The sequence below is a fragment of the Drosophila takahashii genome, chromosome 2R, assembly GCF_030179915.1.
Source record: "Drosophila takahashii strain IR98-3 E-12201 chromosome 2R, DtakHiC1v2, whole genome shotgun sequence".
In the NCBI taxonomy this organism is placed as follows: Eukaryota; Metazoa; Arthropoda; class Insecta; order Diptera; family Drosophilidae; genus Drosophila; species Drosophila takahashii.
Genome location: NC_091679.1, coordinates 30620831 through 30640875, shown reverse-complemented (window position 1 = coordinate 30640875; position 20045 = coordinate 30620831). Strand labels below are relative to the sequence as shown.

Sequence of the window (20045 nt, the reverse complement as noted above, 5' to 3'; positions counted from 1 at the left end):
TTATACGGTCGTTTTAGAAAATTCAATCTAACTGAACCACAAGACAAGGTGGGCGCATTCAAAATTTTAAAGTCACAGCAAAGTTTAACAATCTTCATTTGTGAACAGCGCTTAAAAATTAAATAAAAACATTTGTTTCTACAATGCATTTTTGACCCAAAGATACCTGAAGTCCTTAATTTGTAAGATACTCATCAAAATCTTGTTAATTGTTTTGGAATTTTTAAAATTAATTTTCTTACTTCGATGACGATTCACAAACAATGCCCAAACCTGCGACTATTTGCCTCTCGCTTAGCAGTTTTCGTCTTCGTTTCGTTCTTAGAGTAAGAACAGCGGTCTTAAAAATCCGTTCTTAAAATGACACCATAAATTCTTATAATGATACCAAACGGTGTAAAGGTATTTTTAAGACTCAATCAGACACGTTTTCAGACCCAATCAGAACAATTTTTTCCCTGAGTGCAGTTGTTTGGAAGAGATTTCTGTAAAATCCCGTATAATCTATATTTGAATGTTGTTATAACAACAGAAAATAATCTAAAAGTGCTTTGTTGTAGGCAATAATTAGTAAGGGAATAGCTTTTTAATAGAGTCGCGCTTGGATACCTTATTTTAAAATCAAAATCAGTTCCTTTCGATTCCTCAACCGCGAAATATGAATAGAAAACTATATTTTATCGTTTACTTCCTGTGTTTTTTTTGGATCAGGGAGGTAAAATTATTTGTATACCCTTGCAGAGGGTATTATGATTTCAGTCAGAAGTTTGCAACGAAGTGAAGAAGACGTTTCCGACCCCATAAAGTATATATATTCTTGATCAGCATCACAAGACGAGTCGATCTAGCCATGTCCGTCTGTCCGTCCGTCTGTCTGTTTCTACGCAAACTAGTCTCTCATTTTTTGAGCTATCGGGACGAAACTTATCGGACAACTATATCTTATAGCTCCCATAGGAAGGATCGGAAAAAAAACTTTAAAAAATTCTAGCTTCGGTGTTTTTTGAAATATTACCTTCTACTTTTGGGGATGTTATTTTTTAAATATTTCTGAATTTCGAATTAATTATTTAAAAAATCGGACTACTATATCATATAGCTGCCATAGGAACGATCGAAAATTAATGGAAAAGTAATAGAAAATAAATTCTAGCTTCTTTGGTTTTTATTGTATTATCTTTTACTCTAGGATATGACTCTTTTTAAATATTTCCGAATTTCAATTTTAATTTGATCAAAATCGGACGCCTATATCATATAGCCGCCATAGGAACTATCGAAAATGAATGGAAAAGTAATAGAAAATAAATTCTAGCTTCTTTGGTTTTTATTGTATTATCTTCTACTCTAGGATATGACTCTTTTTAAATATTTCCGAATTTCAATTTTAATTTGATCAAAATCGGACGCCTATATCATATAGCTGCCATAGGAACGATCGGAAAATTAATTAGAAATATTCGAAAATTAAACATTTTTGCGATTTGTTAATTAATAGGAATGATCTGCAAGGGTATATAAGCTTCGGCTGACCGAAGCTAGCTTCCTTTCTTCACTCAGAAAATGAATCGCCCTGAATTTTAGAAAATCGCCTATGGATTTGCTTCACTGGCGATTTTTTTCTTTAAAATAAAAAAATTTTCTACTGGTAAAGAAAATGTTCTTCAAATTAATCAAAATTTATTAAATTCAAGAAATATTCCAGAAATATAGAAAAAAATCGCCAGTAAAGCAAATCCATAGGCGATTTTCTAAAATTTTTTTTTGAGTGTTGTTATTATAAAAATAAGAATTATTTAAAAATCTTTTGTTTAAACTCTGATTTGCAGGTTAATTCTTTAATTGAGTTTACGAACATAAAGTGTGCATCAGTAGATAAGGATTTTTCCGATTTTGAGTATTGTCGTCTCAAATCTGTGAACCGGACCTACAAATACTTTTCTTTAAAAGTAATTCTCTTTAAAACTCCGATAACCAGTGTTAAGGTATGCATTGAAATGTTTATTTTCTGTACAATACTCAATACCTTAAGTATATAATCCAGGTAAATCTGGGTCTATATAAACTTGGCAATGGGTATAAGCCCTTTCTCTACAATATAACAGTTGATGCCTGCAAGTTTTTAAAAAATCAAAAGTCCAATCCAGTTGCTTTGTATTTTTATAATTGGTTTAAGATCTATTCCAATATGAACCATTCCTGCCCTTACAATGTGAGTAATGAGTAAACATCTTCATACAACTAAGTAATTTCAGAAATATCAAATTTCAGCATGATCTTGTAGTGGAACAGGGTATCAACAGAGTATATAAATTACCAAATGACTAATATTCTACCTTTTCCGGAGGGGAAGTATATGGTCAAAATGAATTGGATAGCGTATGACATTAACCGAGCTGTGTTTAAAATATATTACATACTTTCGTAGAAGTATATTTCAAAATAAAGGATTTACGAGGGCTTGTGGATTTACGAGAATATTATATTATTTAAATATATCAAAACAAAATTGATCAGAAGTAAAGTGCATTAACTAAATAAATTAAAATATCAGTTGGCTTAAAGAGATTTTGGTGACACCATAAAATGCGCGGATCCACGGGGGGTGATATGGGTGATATATCATTTCCACTATGGTAAAAAATTAAAGGAATTTTTGCATTCAAAAAATATGCAACAAAAAAATTCTTCTGATATCACCCCCCACAATAGAATCCTAGATCCACCACTGCACCATAATCTATATTTGCGTGTTATTATTATAATAACAGATAACTACCTAATTGCTAAATTGATGTATACGGTAAATGCCTAGTTTTGGACAACAATTAGTTGGGGAATAGCTTTTTAATATCGTCGACCTTTATTTGAAATCAAAGTTACTTGCCGTGAAAACCCCAACCCCGAAAGATGAATAACCAAAAACCTTTTTTTACTACCTTCCTGGTGATTTATTTTTTGGTTATAGAGGTAGAAATTCATTAGAAGAAAACAAAAATCCTTTTTAAAGCTTTGCTTTCCAGGTTAATACTTTAACTGAGTTTACGAACATTGAGTGTGAATCAACAGACAAGGATTTCAGCAATTTCGAATATTGTCGTCTGAAATCTGCGAACCGGACATACAAATACATTTCTTTAAAATTAAATCTCTTTAAAGTTCCCGTAACCAATGTAAAGGTATGTATGCAGTATATTCTTTACCTTTCAGCAATTAATTTATTTTTTTTAAGATAAACGTGGCCCTTTATAAACGATTAAATGGCTATAAGCCCTTTCTCTACAATATAACACTTGATGCCTGCAGGTTTTACAAAAATCAAAACTCCAATCCAGTTGCTCTGTTTTTCTATAATTTCTTTAAGGAACAATCCAATATGAACCACTCCTGCCCGTACAACGTGAGTCAATATCTTTATGTAAATGAACATTCTTAGAAATATCAATTTTCAGCATGACATTGTTGTGGATAAGATTTCAACAGAGTTTGTAAACCACCGAATGACTAATGTTCTACCTTTTCCGGAGGGGAGGTACATGCTAAAAATGCAATGGATGGTCTATGACATTACACGGGTTGTGTTTAAAGTATATGTTACATTTTCATAAAAGTGTTTTTCTGTCTAATTTCGCGTTGCGCTGATAAAGTAATTGTGGATCTAAGGCTTAGATTCTAAGGGTCGTTTTCTCGTCCGTTTGTTAAATTTAAAGTAGGGTTAAAACCTTGAACAAGCGGACGAGAAAACGGCCCTAAAAGTATAAAAGTACCGAGTATTATATAATGAATACATGCGAAACTAAATCAGAAATTTAATAACTAAATAAAGTAAAATACGCAGGTCATTTAAAAAAAAACGAAGAACCGGATAACACACTAATATTAGAATATAATCGATGTTTTTGTGTTATTATAATAACAGATAATTATCTAATTGATAAATATGTCTATAGCAAGCTCTATTTTAGGAAAGCATTACACAAAAACAAATCGGTTGGTAAAGTTATCAAGATAATATTAAATTCGTCCCAAACCATAAAGTTGTATATTTAACCCACTAGTTAGTTAGTTAGTTAACAAAATAGTTATGAAACTACCAAAAATAGTAAAATGGACCATCTAACAAATAATGTATACTTTAATAGTACAAATTTAAAAATTTTAAATTAACAACTCTTAGTTACGTGACTTTAGTGTAGGAATTTATAAGCACGCTCAGAAAAAAGAGTCCGTAATGTGTAAGTGATTTGCTATCTTTCGCGATTTACTGTTTCATTTAGAAAAGGTCAAAACGAGGCCGATCCGATAATATGTTAAAAAATACAAAATTGCACCTTAACAAAATTTTTTGTATGGTAAATTAGAATTTATATGGAATTTGTCATGAAAATAAATCATTTTTCTTACTTTTATTTAGATTTTCTAGTACCTAAAAACGTATTTCAGGGAGTGTAGCAATACAAGTAAATTTTTTAACATAATATTTTGACCTTCGAGGACATGCGTAAAAAGAGACGTCACGTCACGGACTTGTTATCACCATTTATCTTCGTCACTCGATCCAACGTGATACTTGCCCGTAATTTGTCCCCTTTTTGTTTTTAGGTAAAAGCGAGCATGAAACTGTTTGTGTGGAACGTGCGGAAATTTATTCAAGGACAATGCCAAAATCTTTTGAAATGCAAATTTTGTGTCGCCGTTTTTTGTTTTTCCTCCTGTTTACCATTTTCCCCCTTTTTCTTCGGCGGAAAATCAAGTGGCGGGCGGCGAATGAAGCGAGCGAACACACTTTGCATATGGCCAAAAACAGGTTCGTCGCGGATCTCAACAAAATGAAATGCCATCGGCGGGCCAGGAGAAAAGGAAAAAGCAAAAAATCTGCGAAAACGGGCATTTTTGCGTTAATTATAAACGCCAAGGCCAATACACGGCCACACTTCCATACATACGAATATGTGCGTTAATCTCTCTCATTTGATAGTTGGATTCAATTAGGAACGCCGCCACCCACACAGTCGCGTTGCGAGGGAGAGCGACGGAGATGGCCTGCTGTTGCCGAGCGCTCGGCGTTCGTGCTCGTGCCGTCTCGCTCGCGCACCGCTGCGGCTTTTCGCTCGGTAGGCGTGGTTTCTTCTCTCGGGTTTCACTCGGGCGGCTCTCTCGCTCTTTCGCTCTCCCGATCATGCGTAAAGCGGAGAGCGGCTCGTTTTTGGGCAGCGACAGCGCCAGCAGGTCTAATCAGAATCAGTCTGTGGAAACTTTTCGTGCCGTGCACTTTGTGAAACGGAGAATATACGTTTTTCGCGGCGCGAGCTCGAAACAGTGAGAGAGCGAGAGGCAGCGAAAATCTGTGCGTGTACGAGAAATCGATAACAGCAGCTGAAGTGGCAGAAGAAGAATAAGAGGAAAGCGCAGCGGAGTATTCGAAAGCGCGTGTGTGTGTGGGTGTCGGCAAATGGATTTGATTTAATGGAAAATCCAGGAGGAAAACGCAACAGAGGAAAAATCTTCAAGTAACAACGCAATTGCTTTGAGTACGTATGCGGGAAAATAATTTAAAAAACACAAGAAAATTTCCCTCGTTTCTGGTTGTGTGTGTATGGGTGAAAATTTTGTAAACACAAATGCCTTGGTGTGCGTGCATGTTATTCTCGCCGTATTGGAATTTTCGTCGCGGCGAAATCGTCGACAGGCGGCGAAAATGCGCCCGCGCAAAAGTAGAAAGTTTGTTTGTCTCTCTCGCCGCGGCGAATAGATACAAATTTGCGCTCTCGCTTCGGCGGCAGTTGGGATTTCTCGAATTGGATTTCAGTTGAACTCTGGACGCGGCCGCGGAAAAATCGTTCCCCAGTGTTGTTACGAAATTTTCGTACATTTTCGTCCATGTTTTCGTCTTTTTTTTGTGAGTCTCTTTTTCGGCCCAGCTTGTTGCGTGTGTGTGTGACGGAGAGCGAGAAGGAGAGTGGGAGAGAAAGCGTGAATGTGTGTGTAACCACCCTGCGGGCGCTCGTGCCGGCCCAACTGTAATTGTTGTTATTGCCGACACTTTCAAGCTGTGACCATGTGTGTGTGTGTGTGTGAGTGCGCGCCTTTTACGAAATTGCGGCGTATAAACAGAAAGCGGGGCAGAAAGAAAATCAAGAAAAGCGCTCGCCAGCGACGTCATCATTTTCACAGCGTCATCAAATGTTGGACTGTCATTTTCCAGCTGAGTGGGCGTCGGCACACCCCCACCACCCTCTTAAGCCACCCACTTTTCAGACTGCCTTACTTTTAGTTCAAGCCGCTCGGCCTTTTGTTTTTGTTTTGTTTGCTTTTTGTTTTGCTAGCACAGCCTCCGTTCTTCTTCTCCCTCCCCCTCCCCGCCACACTTTCCTTAAGCTCTCCCCTTTGCGTGCCATTTTCGCGTGAGCGGCAAACGAAAAGAATCAAAAGGCAGCGGAGACAAAAAAATGGGCGAAGCGATGCGACTTTTGGTTGCGCTATGCAGTGGGCGAATTTTTTGGGGTGGCTGTGGGATTAATAGGTGGTTTTATTGGCAAAATACTTTGTTGAATTATGAATTATGCATCGTCAATAAAGGGACACAATTTCTAAATCTCAAATTTCTTGTCAACTGTACAAAAAAACCGTTATATTTATAGATTTTGCAATTTAATAGGACCACTTTTTTGTTTTATGCGCATTTTAAGAAAAAAGTTATAAACGTATAGAAAATATTATATTTTGCATTAACATAATTTAAAGCAGCGGTCGGCACACACATACCTTGACATTTTGTTTTATATTTGTGTGAGTAATTTGCACTGGGCAGCTCATCGATGTGTGTGTGCAGACCGCTGTTCTACAGTGTACGTGAGCGAGCAGCGGCTGGGTAGAACAAAACCCTATTCTCACTTAATAGGGCGCTGCCGACCGCTGATTTAAAGTCATTAGGACAGAATCACAGAATATCATGGTGAATCCTTAATATTTTAAACGAAGTTGTTTTTACTTGAAACATTTTTGTAATATCGATTTACTTATTGCTTTCTCAGTATTTGTGCCGTTCTGACATTTTCAATACAAAAATAAAAATCGGATCCAGAAAGATCAAGGAAAGGATTAGAATTAGATTAGTTAGAATATTTTCCAAATCCGAAGGGTTTATAAAAGGGTTTATAGTTAATCTATAAAAGATGGTGTATCTTTAAAAAATTCCTATGTTCATCTGAACCAATTCCTATTTTTCTAGCAAAACGACGATACGAGGTCTCCGAACAACCTGCTGATCCACAATGCCCTGAACTTTGCCCTGAACTCTCGGCTGCCTGCCATCAACTCGTAATCATCGTCAGGGCATCGCCATAATGATGAAAATTCAGTTTCCACTGTTGTGCAGGGCACAAAAGCGTAATTTTCGTAGTTTTATGGGGAAAAGTGGGTATGTGAGGTGGGCGGTGGGGGGAGAGGTTTCGAAGAGAAGGGGCGCCGAGCTAAAACTAGCTTCAAGTACACCGTCGAGTGCACATCGCTTTCTGTGTTTTTCTCTCGGCTCTTCTCGGATTCTCTCGGCTAGGTGCCCTCTGTGGCACGAAGGGCGAACGAAAGACCAAAGACCCCACCTCCCAGAGGCCCCCGTTTTCCTCCAAACCCCCCTGCTGCCCACCCACAAAGTTGCTACATTTGTGTTCTTTTTTTTCATATTTTTGTAAGCTTGCAGCACATTGTTCCGATTCATGGATATGGATGGCTGCCTTACTAGTCTAAAGTTTTCTGTATTGTGCGAGTGTGCTGACGTTGCCATATCTTTTGGGACAAGATACAGATACACGGTTGATATATCTGGCTCTGTGGCTTTTTTTGTTGACGAGCGACAACCACAAATGTCGACAATGATGATGATGACGATGGTGATGGTGATGGTGATGTGATGATGGTTAGGCGATGGGATTGTGTGCTGCCTGTTGGTTCTCACAGTTGTGTGTCTTTTTCCAACCTTTTTGTTTGGCCATTGTAGCCCGCTCTCTTCTTGCCTTTGTCGTTACTATGAGGAGACCCTAACAGTTGATTAGCCATCGTCAGTTGTCACTTGTCACTTGTTGAGCACATGCCATACATGGAAATGCCGCCCCTTAACCCCAATCTTTGCCGTCGTTTCCCTTTCCAGGACCCCAACAAGAAAAGAGGCTAATAAAGTAAGGATTGAAGGATAGGCAGAATATGCACCTGCAAATCACGCACAAAACGATGGAACCGAAGGAACCGCACTCCGATACGGAGTCTATATCGCCAGCATCGCGGGATGTGCGGCAGTTTCACTATATGATAACCTGCCGACTTTGTCGCGGTTACATGATCGATCCAACCACAGTGGATATTTGCTATCACACCTGTAAGTGATCCTAAACTATAGAGGACTATGCTATCATTAACTTAAAAAAGTCTTTTAAAAATATATTAGATTAAGTATAAAAAAAGTGGTATTGACCTAATACTAAAGTAGTATTAATTTCATGTAAAATAAATTCAACTTAATATTTTGTAGTTTCATTTATATACCGAAAGTTTCAATTTAATACTTTAAAAAGTATTCATTTAATACTCATCTTATTGATGCACACTCAATAGTGTAGAATTCATATAACAATAGTTTCGTTTCATTTATGACTATTTTTTTTGGGTGAAAATGTTTTTAGTTTTCTCTTAATTTAAATAATCAAAAGTGGTTATTATTAAAAGTATACTTTTTATGTCCATTATGATTATGTTTTGGTTAAGAAGTTTAATCTCCATTTGTCGTTTTTATAAACTGGTCACAAGTATTCAATACTTTTTTTTCTGAACTGATATTTGTGTTTCGTTGAATTGTATAACATTTACTTATTTACTTTAAGTCAAAGCATGAATCAAAACCTTATTTATTAAGTTCTATATTCTCAGCTCATTTGGAACCCGAAATAGATCCCATATTATTTGGTTCTGCCTTTAATTTCTCAACAGATTGCCGCAGTTGCATACTGAAACATTTGCTGCGGACGGTATATTGTCCGGATTGCAAGGCCAGCGGAGGCAAAGAGATCAGCGAGCTAAATCTGAAATCGGACGATACGTTGCGATCGCTAATCTATAAGCTGGTGCCGGGTCTTTATCAAAGGGAATGCAAGGAGCTGGCGGATTTCGAGAAGCAGCATGAGGATTTGGTAGATGAACAAACGACCCACGAACAGGAGTTCTTCACCACCACGGAACTTGTTAGGTAAGTTTTCAGCACGTGGGGGAAAGAATCAATAAAGGCTAAGCTAATCAACTCTTTGCCTTTTTCTTTCTTTTCCCTATCGAACAGTTTATCCCTGGAATACCATCCCGCCATGCTGCATCAATGCGGTCCTGGCGAGGTGCCACCCACAATTTACCTGCAATGCGCCGCCGGATTGCGGGTGGAGTTGCTGAAACGTTTCCTCTGCTCCAAATATAACATAGAGGCTGAGAACAAGATGGTTGAGGTGGAGGTGACCTACGAGGACGAGGTTCTGCCCTCCAATTTCACGCTGATGGATGTGGGATATTGCTACAACTGGAGTCGGGTAAGTGGAGTTTTTACTTATACTACTTCCCTGCACAGAGCGAAAAAGCGGTCGTAAAAGGCAATATATATACCTCAAGTAGAAGAGGTAATCGGTTAGTTCAGTCAGTAGTGCATATTTATCAGGGTTGTTGAGTAAACACCATTTAACTTTTTTCTGCCTACCATTTTCTTTTGATACTAAGAACAAAAAGAACGTAGATCGATTTTACATTATTTAAGATCAATTTGATTTGATATGTGGCCAGGTAAGTTTGACCTGGTCGAAAAGAGTATTTCATGTAAAAACGATATGGGTTTTCCTTGGACTTGAAATTTACATGACCATATCGATTTTACGGGAACATGCTCTCTTTGTGTGTACAAATAATAACTTTTTATGCTTACACGGTTTTAAAAACCGAATGTTCTCAACTCGAGAACAATGTGCTTGAATATTTCTTTCTGTGTTGTTAATCACATAATTTTTAGTTCGAAGATAGAGATTCTGCAATAAATACGATAGATACAATAGTTATAGTAAACACAATCAAGCATTTTGTTTACATAGTTTACATTCCCTATTGACAAACCGAATAGTATTAAAACGATTAAGTTAACTTTTTACCGTCTATGTTAAACTCGCAACATTCAAAGGGGAAACAGAGTAAAAAACTCCCTTGATTTGCGGTGTGCCGGTTGCCACAATGAACCTTTAAATCCGATCCATCATACCGCCTTTGGTCAGTTTTAAGTGTAAACTAAGCCCTTTTTCCCTCTGTGTGGGTCGCTCTATTGTCCCTTTTTGTGGTTTATCTCAATTACCCGATAGATTTTCGGCCAGGGACAACCCAATCCAATTGTGCCGGCAGTTTAGCGTTCAATGTCCACTTTCAATTTTCCACCCTTGTCAACCTGCCCTTTTTTTTCCATCCATTTCTCCCCTCTCTGTCTACGAAAATCATTTAGCAATCGCCCATGGCCTTCTGCTACCGGATTCTGCTGTACGAGAACGAGGGGGCAAAAAACGACGAGAACAACCTATCCAGGATTAACCAGGACATTGAACCGGAGCACTCGGTGCGTCGCTCCAAGTCGGCCAAATCGGTGACCTTTGCCGAGGACCTGGAGTCGGAAATGGACTCCGCCGGTTCGCCGCGTTCCAAGGCGCGCAGCAAGACGTCGCCCAAGGTTTCGCCCTCGTCGAAGGGCAAGCGGGTGGCGACGAGCAAGCGGGAGCCGGAACCCGAGGGTCCGGTGAGCAGCTTCAAGAGTCTCCGCAGCAACGACATGCGCTACAGTGACTACGCCGTGTCCAAGGTCAAGAGTGAGCCCGAACAGGAGCAGGATCTCCTGCCGCGGGAGCGGGAACCACAGCCGCTAGAGGCCAATACGAACATAGTGGTCAGCATTCCACCCTCGCAACTGGGAAAATCCTATGTAGACGCAGAGGACTTTGAGCTGAAGACGGCCAATCGCAAGGGAGTGGGACATCTGCCCAAGCTGAAGATCGAGCTGAACAGCATGAAGAGCAAGCTGAGTATGCCCTTGTCGGCGGGTCCGCGACTGGAGGATACCTCCACCTCCTCCTCCTCGGGTCAGCAGCTTGACCTAGAGACGTATGCCAAGAACATTGGCCTGAAGCCCATTGAACAGCCCTTGGTATCGCAAAGTGTCGCCGCCCCTACCGATAGCAAATACAGTCCCAATGCCTCGCCCATGTCCTCGTGCTCCAGCTCCACCAACGGATCCAGCTGCAGCCTGGGCACCGCCGATGCCAGCACCTCGACCACAACTTCCAGTTCCAGTTCGCATCGCAAGCGCAAGAAGAAGCACTCCAAGGAGCCCAAGGATGCGAATGGCAAGCGCAAGAAGCTGCATGCGGAGATCTCCTCGCAGACGGATGGCAAGATGAAGGTGAAGATCACCGCGAAACCGAATCACAAGTTGGATCTGAAGAGGTCCCATTCGCTGGCCAGCGGAGAGCTGGCTCTCCAGCAGCTGAAACTGGACAGCACGAGCAGCACTTCGGAGGCACTGAATCGCACGTTGGGCGAGGAGGCGAGGAGTATAAGCAGCCTGATGGTGGGTGGAGCACCCACGCCGCCCCCTACGCCTACGACGGAGCCGGAACAGGTGGCCGTGCCAAAAGCCAAGGACTTGACCTTGCCCACATCACCACCCTTGCCGCCCAGTTTGTTCAAGGCCTTTACCCCCAGCACAGCGCCAAGTGTTCCCAAGCAGCCAGCTCCACAGCAGCCAGTGAAGAGTAACCTACCCAAACCGCCGCTGAGCAGCAACAACAATCGCAAGCCCAGCAGCGGTGGACACTTTGTGGTGCCACAGGCGCCGCCGACCAACCGGAATATGTACCACATGCAACGCTACCTGTCCACGCCCAGTTCGATAGCCAGTGCGGCCAACAAACAGCCCAAGCGATCCCTCTCCCTGGACGAATCGCATCCCTCGGCCAAGCAGGCGCGTTTGGGCCAGGCCCAGGCGATGGCCAGCTATGCGGCCAAGATGCAGATGCAGCAGAGCAACAACAAGCAGGCGGCCGCCTTTCTGCCCAATCCCCAGGTGCGATCCTATGGCCCCGAAATGGGTAAACCCTCCTTGCCCCTGCTGTGTCCCGCCAACTTGAGCCTGAGCCTGCCCAGTTCGGGTCAGGTGACCATAACGCCCAGGCCCAGAAGCACGTCGTCCTATGCCTTTCCCGAGCCCACTAGCCATGTGCCTGCCCTGGAAATAGTGCGTTTGCCGGCCAGTAAACCCAAGATGCCGCCACTCAGCCCGCCAGCAACGTCGGGTGGTGGTGGTCAACGCTTGATGGGACCACCGGCGGCTCTGCCAAAGCAAGTAGGACATGCCAAGATGCCGCTGCCTCTGCCGCTGCCCCTGCCGATGACCACGATCCCGGCGATTGTCAAGTCGCCGCCACTGTCAGTTGCGCTTAGCGGCCAAAGGAGCAGCAACAAGAGCAACTCCAACTCCAACTCAAACGCTTATCGCACATCACCGCCTGCATTAATAAATTTGCGCAACACAGCTCCGGCTACAGCGTTTCCATCAAAGTCGAGCCCAAAGGTAGAGGCCAATTCAAAGAAATCCCCGCCAGCAGCTGACGGCCAGGGCAAAACCAATGGCACTGCCGCATTGGACAAGTCGAAAACGAGTTTGCGCGAGTTTCGACCAGCAGTGCAAGCGGCTGTTACAGCAACAACCGCAGCTACAGCAGGAGCAACCAAGGATGCCGATATACTTGATTTATCAGCTAACCCGGGAAGGAACAGCACCGCCAAATTGGCGCCCACATCACCGCCCGCGGCCAGCAGCAACACGAGCAACACGAACAACAGCTTAGAGGCAGCCTTGAACAAAATCAAACAGAATATATCCGCCAACAGCAATGGTGGAAGTGGCTCCAATTCGAATGGCAACAGCAACGGCGATGATCTGCAGAATCTGCATTTGCTCTCGGAATCTGCGACGGCCAGGGAGAAGATCTCCATAAAGGCGGCCAGCAGTGGTGGTAGTAGCAATAACAATACCGCATCCAAGCCCAAGAATGCTAATGCATTGGTGAGACCACAGAATGCTTCAGTGCGGAGCATACCCAATCCCTCGGCTTTGGCTTTTCGCAATCAACCGGTGGCTGCCAGTGCGACCATCAGCAAACCACTGACTGTGCGGGCCGAGGAGAAGCCCAAGATGACCACCAGCAATCCGGGATTACTCAGTCCCACCAGTAGTAGTAGTAGTAGCAGCAGTAGCAGCGGCAGCAATTCCGGATGCAGTGCAGCCACCTCCCCGCGGGCCATGACCAAGAAGCCCACGACCATCGATCAAGTGGCGGCCAATTTGAATATTCGGGCCGAGGCCAAGGCCGCCGCTCTGGCCGAGGAGGCGCCACCCGTGGCGGCCAAGTCACCGGAACTGGCCAAGATCAGGACGGAGCCCAAGGAAACGGCCATCACCGTTTCGGCGGCCAGCACCCTGCTGTCCATCCCGTCGTCCGGAGTCCCCGAATCATCGCTGGCCAAGCCGCCCGTGCAGATCGCCAATGCTCCGGTGGCGAGTTCCGCTTAGTCACAAGGTGAGTCCCAATGTGATTTTTCTTTTTTTTAGGCTAAGAACTTGGGAAATTTTATGTTTTAGGGTCAGGCGATTACAAGAACCTATTTAGTTTGTAAGGAAATTACGTTTTTCCAACGATTTGTTTAAGCTTAAGTGCATTTTCCATGACTAATCATTTGTTTCTGAATTTTTTTCTGTTTTAAACGTGTTTGTCATATTTATAGCTGAATAACTTGAATCAGCTATTTCCCTTGAAAGTTATTTCATTTCTGAAAACCTTATACTATATCAATTGATTTGTTTTTAAAGAATTTTAGTAAATATATAATAAAGTTAAGATTCGATTTCTATCTAATTAAGAATTGATTTAACTTTTGATCTTGATTAATATTTTATTGTTGATATTTTGAATCGTTTATATACTGAATAACTTGAATCAGCTAATTCCCTTAAAATTGATTACGGTTTTAAAACCTTTTTTGCATACAAATTTTTAATATTTTAAGAATTTTAGTAAAAAGTTCGAAAGATTTTTTGTTTTTTGTGTTTTGGCATGTACATATGTAACTAAGATTAGTTTTGTCTCTATTTGCGGTTTGATTTAACCCTTGATCTTGATAAATATATTTTTTTGATCATTTAATTTAATGATATATGCTCTGGTTTTATTTCCTTAAAGAAAATGTTTACTAAATAAGCTTGACCGATCCAATCGCTATTCTACGGATTTTTTTTCTCTTGCTTGTTTTTCTTTTTAACGATCTATTGTGACCTTTTAAGCTCTACGCTACATTAGCAGAGCAAACTCTTTTGTTAGAGCCAGCTTTCTGGAACTCGGTAACTTGGCTAGTTCTTCTTCGCTTCCCTTCTTTCTTCCTATCCACTTCCTTTATGAGTTGGCTATATTATTTTTCTTTTTGGCGCATTTCCCACACTTGATGGAATTGAGACTCAAATTATACAAATTACATTTCGTGTTTTGCGTTTTCTTTGCCTCGTTTTTCTTGCTGCTGTCGTTGTTGTTTGTATATCTTTTCTGTTTTGGCTTTTCTCAAGTAGTCATTATACACAAATAATGTATCTTCTTCTACGTACTCTCTCTGCCTCTCTCTCTCGCTCGCTCACCAGCCACGCCACCCATCTCGCTCTGTTTGTCGCTCGTCACTCGGCAGCGGTCGTGGTCGGTCATTCATACGACTCTTTGCTTTTATTTTAGACGTTACTACACTGAGTTTTCGTATACCCGCTAATCGTATAAAATGGTATATCGAATTTGTACTTGAGTGGGTAACGTGGCAAAAAGAGAGCGTTTCCGATCGGATAAATAGTATCGAGTATTTTGAGATCTCTTAAAACTTACTTAACAATAATTTTTATAATAAAATATGTTTGTATTATCACTATCTACCCATATACCAAAAATTAAATTAATAGCAATATTTTTAGAAAGTTACTATAGATAGATGTTTATAATAAAAACCTTACTATACTAAATAATGAGTATCTTATAGTCTTAACACCCGACTCTGGTATACTTTCTTGTTTTAATTTCCATTTTGTTTTTTTTATTATTTCGGTTTTGCTCGTGTTGTGTTTTTTATTTTTTTCTCTTTTGGTTGGCCTTTTAATGAACATCGGCCGAGTAGAGTCATTACATCATTTTGTATTTTCACCCATAGAAAGGCGAATAACATTTTCATTCATTCTCTGCCTCTTTTCGTATCTTTTGCAGCGTTTCTTTGGCTGTGCGGAACGCAAATGTATCTTGTGGCGCCGCTGGAGAATCTACCGAATACCGACAGCAACTGAGGTGATGAAAAATAACAGAGAAAAAAGAAGAAAAAACAGTACATCCAACACCTGCAGCACAAGTTTTCCAACCTCGCTCCCGAAGAAAAAGTGCAATTTATTTAACCAGTAGAATGGATCGTAAGCCTTAGAACTAATCCGAAATACACTCAACGCTAAGCAATATCTACACATAGGGAAACCGCATCATTTGCATGCGAATATGCAAACATTTGCAATCGAATTAGTACGCGACTAAATAAATAATCCAAGCAAATTTCAAAAATGTCAGCAACAAAATTCATTAATAAATAATCCAAACGAGAGAGAGAGAGAGGTAGAGATAGAGACAGAGAGAAACGAGGAGGAGAATAATAATCAAAAGCGCTGGCGTTCGCTGGCATTTTCGAAAGCAGGCAAAGCAAAAACAAAATTAATTATAAAATATCAACAGCAAATATGTGTTAAACCGAGATAAGGTCACACGCAAACACATGCCTTTAATAGATAGATCTTCGGTTGGCTTTTTGCTTTTTGGGGAAAGTCCGAGCGAAACGAAACCAAACTAAAAATAATAAATAGCAAATTATTTTCAAATGTGCGATAGTAGAACTCTTTTTGAAGAAAAGCAAAGAATACAAAAAACCACAAAACTGATAGGAAAACGGAAATCGCATCAGGAATATTTGATTACGCACACACAAACAGTGAGTGCCGAAAGTGTTTGGCCCACACCCTTCGGGAAAACCGCCACGAAGTGTGAAAACTCGGCGGTGGTGGCTGGGCTAGCCAGCTAGATGGTTCGTAAATGGCAGAAGATACAGCCCGATACGGCGATACCCGATACACACTCACGTTCCTCATCGGGGCGATAAAATTTTAACGATTTTGCGCCGCTTTGAGCGAGCGTGTCAGGCATAAAGATACAAAACAATACTTGGGCATATATAAACAAAAGCAAACAAAACGGAATAATGAAAATAACAAACTCGCACTGGCACATATGCGTATATTTATATACATATACCCGATATACCCGAATAAATATATACACATATATCTTGTAGATACTTTTTCGTATTAGTTGTTTAAGCGAGTTACGCTTAATTGCAGCACGAATTTTGTACATAAATTTAAAATCGAAGCCAGGCAAAAAGCAAAACAACCCAGCACCCCAGCACTTGGAAATGAATTTTAATTTTTAGAGCTTCGACCAAATGAATTAGGTACTATATAAACACACACGCATTATACAGATATTGATATACTCCCTCTTATATTTACGATATTCGTACACTCGAAAAGGCTTTAGGTTTTCGTACTTTTATTCTCTTCTTGCTCTTAGCTGATATTTTTTGTTTTGTTATTTATATATCGTCTGTACATATTTTTAAGCGAAGAAAAAATTATAAAGTTTATGAGGGAGGAAGGGAAGCACTAAATTGTATGAGTTTCTTAGAGGAATAGCTGGACTGTAGAATATGGTGGTAGATCCACCCCATGATTTATCCGTATGTATCTTTTCACAACCCCCTGCTCGTTGGCAGCATCCCTCGTGATCGGCGCGAAATTAACATAATTTCCAGGCAATCAAACAAATTGAAAGACCTCGGATCGACCTCCAGCTATTCCAATAACTTTGGCTCGACTCCTGATTGTTGTATACTTATTTATTCCTATTATCCAGATATATATATATATGAGATATATCTAGTTGTATATGAGAGGGCTTCGATCGAGGCGCCCAAATTATTTAAGCGGATATTGTACTGTTCGGACACCTTAACTAAATAAACCTATGAATACTTAAATATAAAGCATATATGTTTAGAAATCTGATTGTATGCACTTCTTGTATGTAATATTGTTAGAGAACCCTCGGAATGTAACCCAAAAAATGAAACCAACACACACACTCGACACCCCTCACACACTAAGTTAAATTAGCTGATTTTCGAAAACAATAAAAACATGAAAATGGAACACAGTGTATAACAAATGCGAGTGTGGTAGAGTATTTTTATGGGCTGTGGATAAATCAGGGCGCCCGGCGTCGACAGAAGGTGTCGCCTCGGCCGAAGGAAGTCGGCTCGAGTTACCCATCGCATATCTGCGTCCCACTCTCTGAAGCCTCGGGTCCACAAATCACCGATGTCTTGCCACCCCCGCTCAACCCGGAGTTTACTTGTTGGCATTGCGGATTTCAACGCTTTTCATGCCTCATAAAGGAGTGGGTGGCGGTGGGCGAGCACTTGCCGGAAACATATGGCAGCACGCTAAACCAAAGCCCTTTGTCGCTGCTCCTGTCGACTGCACTGCAAATAATTGGGGTTTTTTATTTAGATATTTTAAGTAACAATTTCTATATTTCTTTTCAAAGTTTTATGAAGTTCTTTTAAAATTCTTGATAAAACCATTTTGATATTTTACTTAAAAACGGATACCAAATTTAATTTAGTTTAAAGGCTAGTTTGGTTTTGACGTTTAAAAAAGTTTTCTTTGGTATTTTGAATTATATTGAAATGTATCTGTATGCTAAATATGGCCATACATAGTTTCAAAATCCATTTGGTTTCAGATTCCTTTTTGATGAGATGTGTTTTAATGAATATATCTGATTTCGATAGCTAAATCTTGTAAAGGGTTTGTATTTTCTTGAGTGTGGTCACTGTTTCCCCCACAAAGCCGCAGAGCCTTGCCACAGTCGCTTCCACATAACGGGACACGTGCCAGCGCACCACCCACCCGACCGGCCAACCACCCCTTCACCCATCAGTTCCAGCCCAGTGGCGTAACCTTCTGCAAGGGCGATTGCCGCCGAAGCCAAGGATTCACGAGTACGTGCACAAGGACGAAGGCGAACCGAAGGAAGCTTCACTAAGCAGCAGCTTTTGAGGTTTTTTTTTTGGACATGTGTGCTCTCTGCACCAGCCAACGGTTATCAGAGTATTTTAGTCAGCGATGGGAGCTTGATAAGGTAGGTTAACAAGGAAAATATCTTTTAATCAATTAAAGTCATTAAGATATATAAAAATATAGAAACTAAAACAAATACATAATACCCCAAAAACCCTTTAAATAATTATTATTATGATTATAAGCAATTAAATGATTAATTGGCGTGGGCATATGGTATACTGTACGTGTGCCAGCAGAGAGCGGGCAGAGCCATTTTTGAAAAGCGTTTATTAGTCTTTGGAGTGCAACAAGGACTAAACTGTAAATGACACGAATTCAAGAAATTACTTTTTAAATACCACGTTTCTTTTAAAATTGAGTTGATAAATTTTAAAATCTACACTGAACTTTTTCCACCATTTTCTTTTTATAAAACGACTTTTGTAGTCGTGTCACGATGCCATCGCTGTCTGAGGCAACTTGTTGTTTTATTTGCTTGTCGTACTTTTATTAAAAACGAACGCTACTTAATCAGCAGCAAAATGTCGCACTTTACTGCGCACCCCCGGAAAATAGAGAGAGAGAGGAGGAGAGAGCGAGAGGAAAAGAAAGCCAAAAGGGGGCAGCAGACGCCGTTTGACTTTTTGCTGTCGTTGCGAAAACAGACTTATCAGCTTTACATTGTATTTGTTGCTGCTGCCGTTGCCGTTTGCCTGCGCTGGCTGAAAGCTTTCCCAAATCGCCTTGTCCCGCTCCATCCGGCCACCCGTTTGGCATGTGCCGCCCCCTCGCCACCCCACAACACCCCCTGCCACCCCACCGAAAGCCACAACCCCGCGACAAGGCCCACTGATAAATGGCATTTAAGTATTAGTTGTTGCGACTGTTTCAGCGGGAACGTGCCCAGCTTTGCGATTCGCGATTGGTAAATTGGGTAATTGAAAACACTTAGCTGTTATGATTTATTATCTGTTTGTTTTCCCCACTCGCTGCTGATGTAACTGATTCGCTGACACATTATTGTTTGTCGGATCACTTGGCTGGCCAACTCAATTAATGGCTACCTCAATTGTAGATATCGCCAATGTTACTTTCTATTTTCAGAAAAAGGGTTTTTAATAGCGGTGGTTAAAACATCGATGTTTCTTCGCCTATATTAGAAATTCTTTTCTGATAAAACATCGATGTTTCTTCACCTCTATTTTCTGATATTTTATTAAACGATTACCTTAATTTTTATGTCTTTCCAGTTTTGCAATTATTACAATTTTGTATTCTTAGATTTCGACATCAATTTACATTAAAATCACACGATGTTTGGACTCAATTGAGGTTTTTGGGACTCAATTAAAAGAGGTTCATGTTATTGTGTCACAATATCGTTAAAATATTATAATATTCTGGTTTTTACTGCAAACTAATTAGGTGAATGCTTTTAGAAATTTGGAAAAAAGCAAACAAATATATGTATTGTATACAAATAAAAGAAACTTTAAGTTTTAATATAACAATTTATGCAGAACGATAATTATTCCTTTATATCTAACTGAAAATCCCACACTCTATGGTAACTTATTTCAGGTGTATTGGTATTAAAAACCAATTAATCAAATGTCTATCGCCAATGACAAACAGTCTACCTGATAAGTAACTTAAAATGTAAATATACCCAAAGGTGTTGACGAATTTGGAGGTAAACAGCTAATGCCCAAAACTATTCTTTTGTTTTTAATGGATATTG

The 20045-nt window shown here is 40.5% G+C and overlaps 2 protein-coding genes and 1 pseudogene across 3 annotated transcripts; all 3 read left to right on the top strand.

Annotated features, from left to right (window-relative positions):
- Positions 1 to 381: 381 nt before the first annotated feature.
- LOC108065046 (uncharacterized) lies at positions 382 to 2428 on the top strand (annotated as a pseudogene).
- A 482-nt stretch (positions 2429 to 2910) lies between these two features.
- Positions 2911 to 4433, top strand: LOC108065045 (uncharacterized). The gene is made up of 4 exons (XM_070212098.1): positions 2911 to 2946; positions 3024 to 3179; positions 3233 to 3400; positions 3453 to 4433. Exons 1-4 carry the CDS (start codon positions 2911 to 2913, stop codon positions 3606 to 3608), a joined length of 516 nt encoding a protein of 171 aa, XP_070068199.1. The 3' UTR covers positions 3609 to 4433.
- Positions 4434 to 4546: 113 nt separating this feature from the next.
- On the top strand, positions 4547 to 17405 carry Su(z)2 (Suppressor of zeste 2). 2 transcript variants are annotated; one of them, XM_017152994.3, is made up of 6 exons: positions 4547 to 5531; positions 8147 to 8371; positions 8980 to 9235; positions 9323 to 9563; positions 10511 to 13637; positions 15351 to 17405. In XM_017152994.3, exons 2-5 carry the CDS (start codon positions 8200 to 8202, stop codon positions 13628 to 13630), a joined length of 3789 nt encoding a protein of 1262 aa, XP_017008483.3. In that variant the 5' UTR covers positions 4547 to 5531; positions 8147 to 8199; the 3' UTR covers positions 13631 to 13637; positions 15351 to 17405. The 2 variants fall into 2 exon arrangements, with proteins under 2 accessions (XP_017008483.3, XP_017008484.3); XM_017152995.3 differs by lacking the exon at positions 4547 to 5531 and adding an exon at positions 5607 to 5899.
- Positions 17406 to 20045: the final 2640 nt, after the last annotated feature.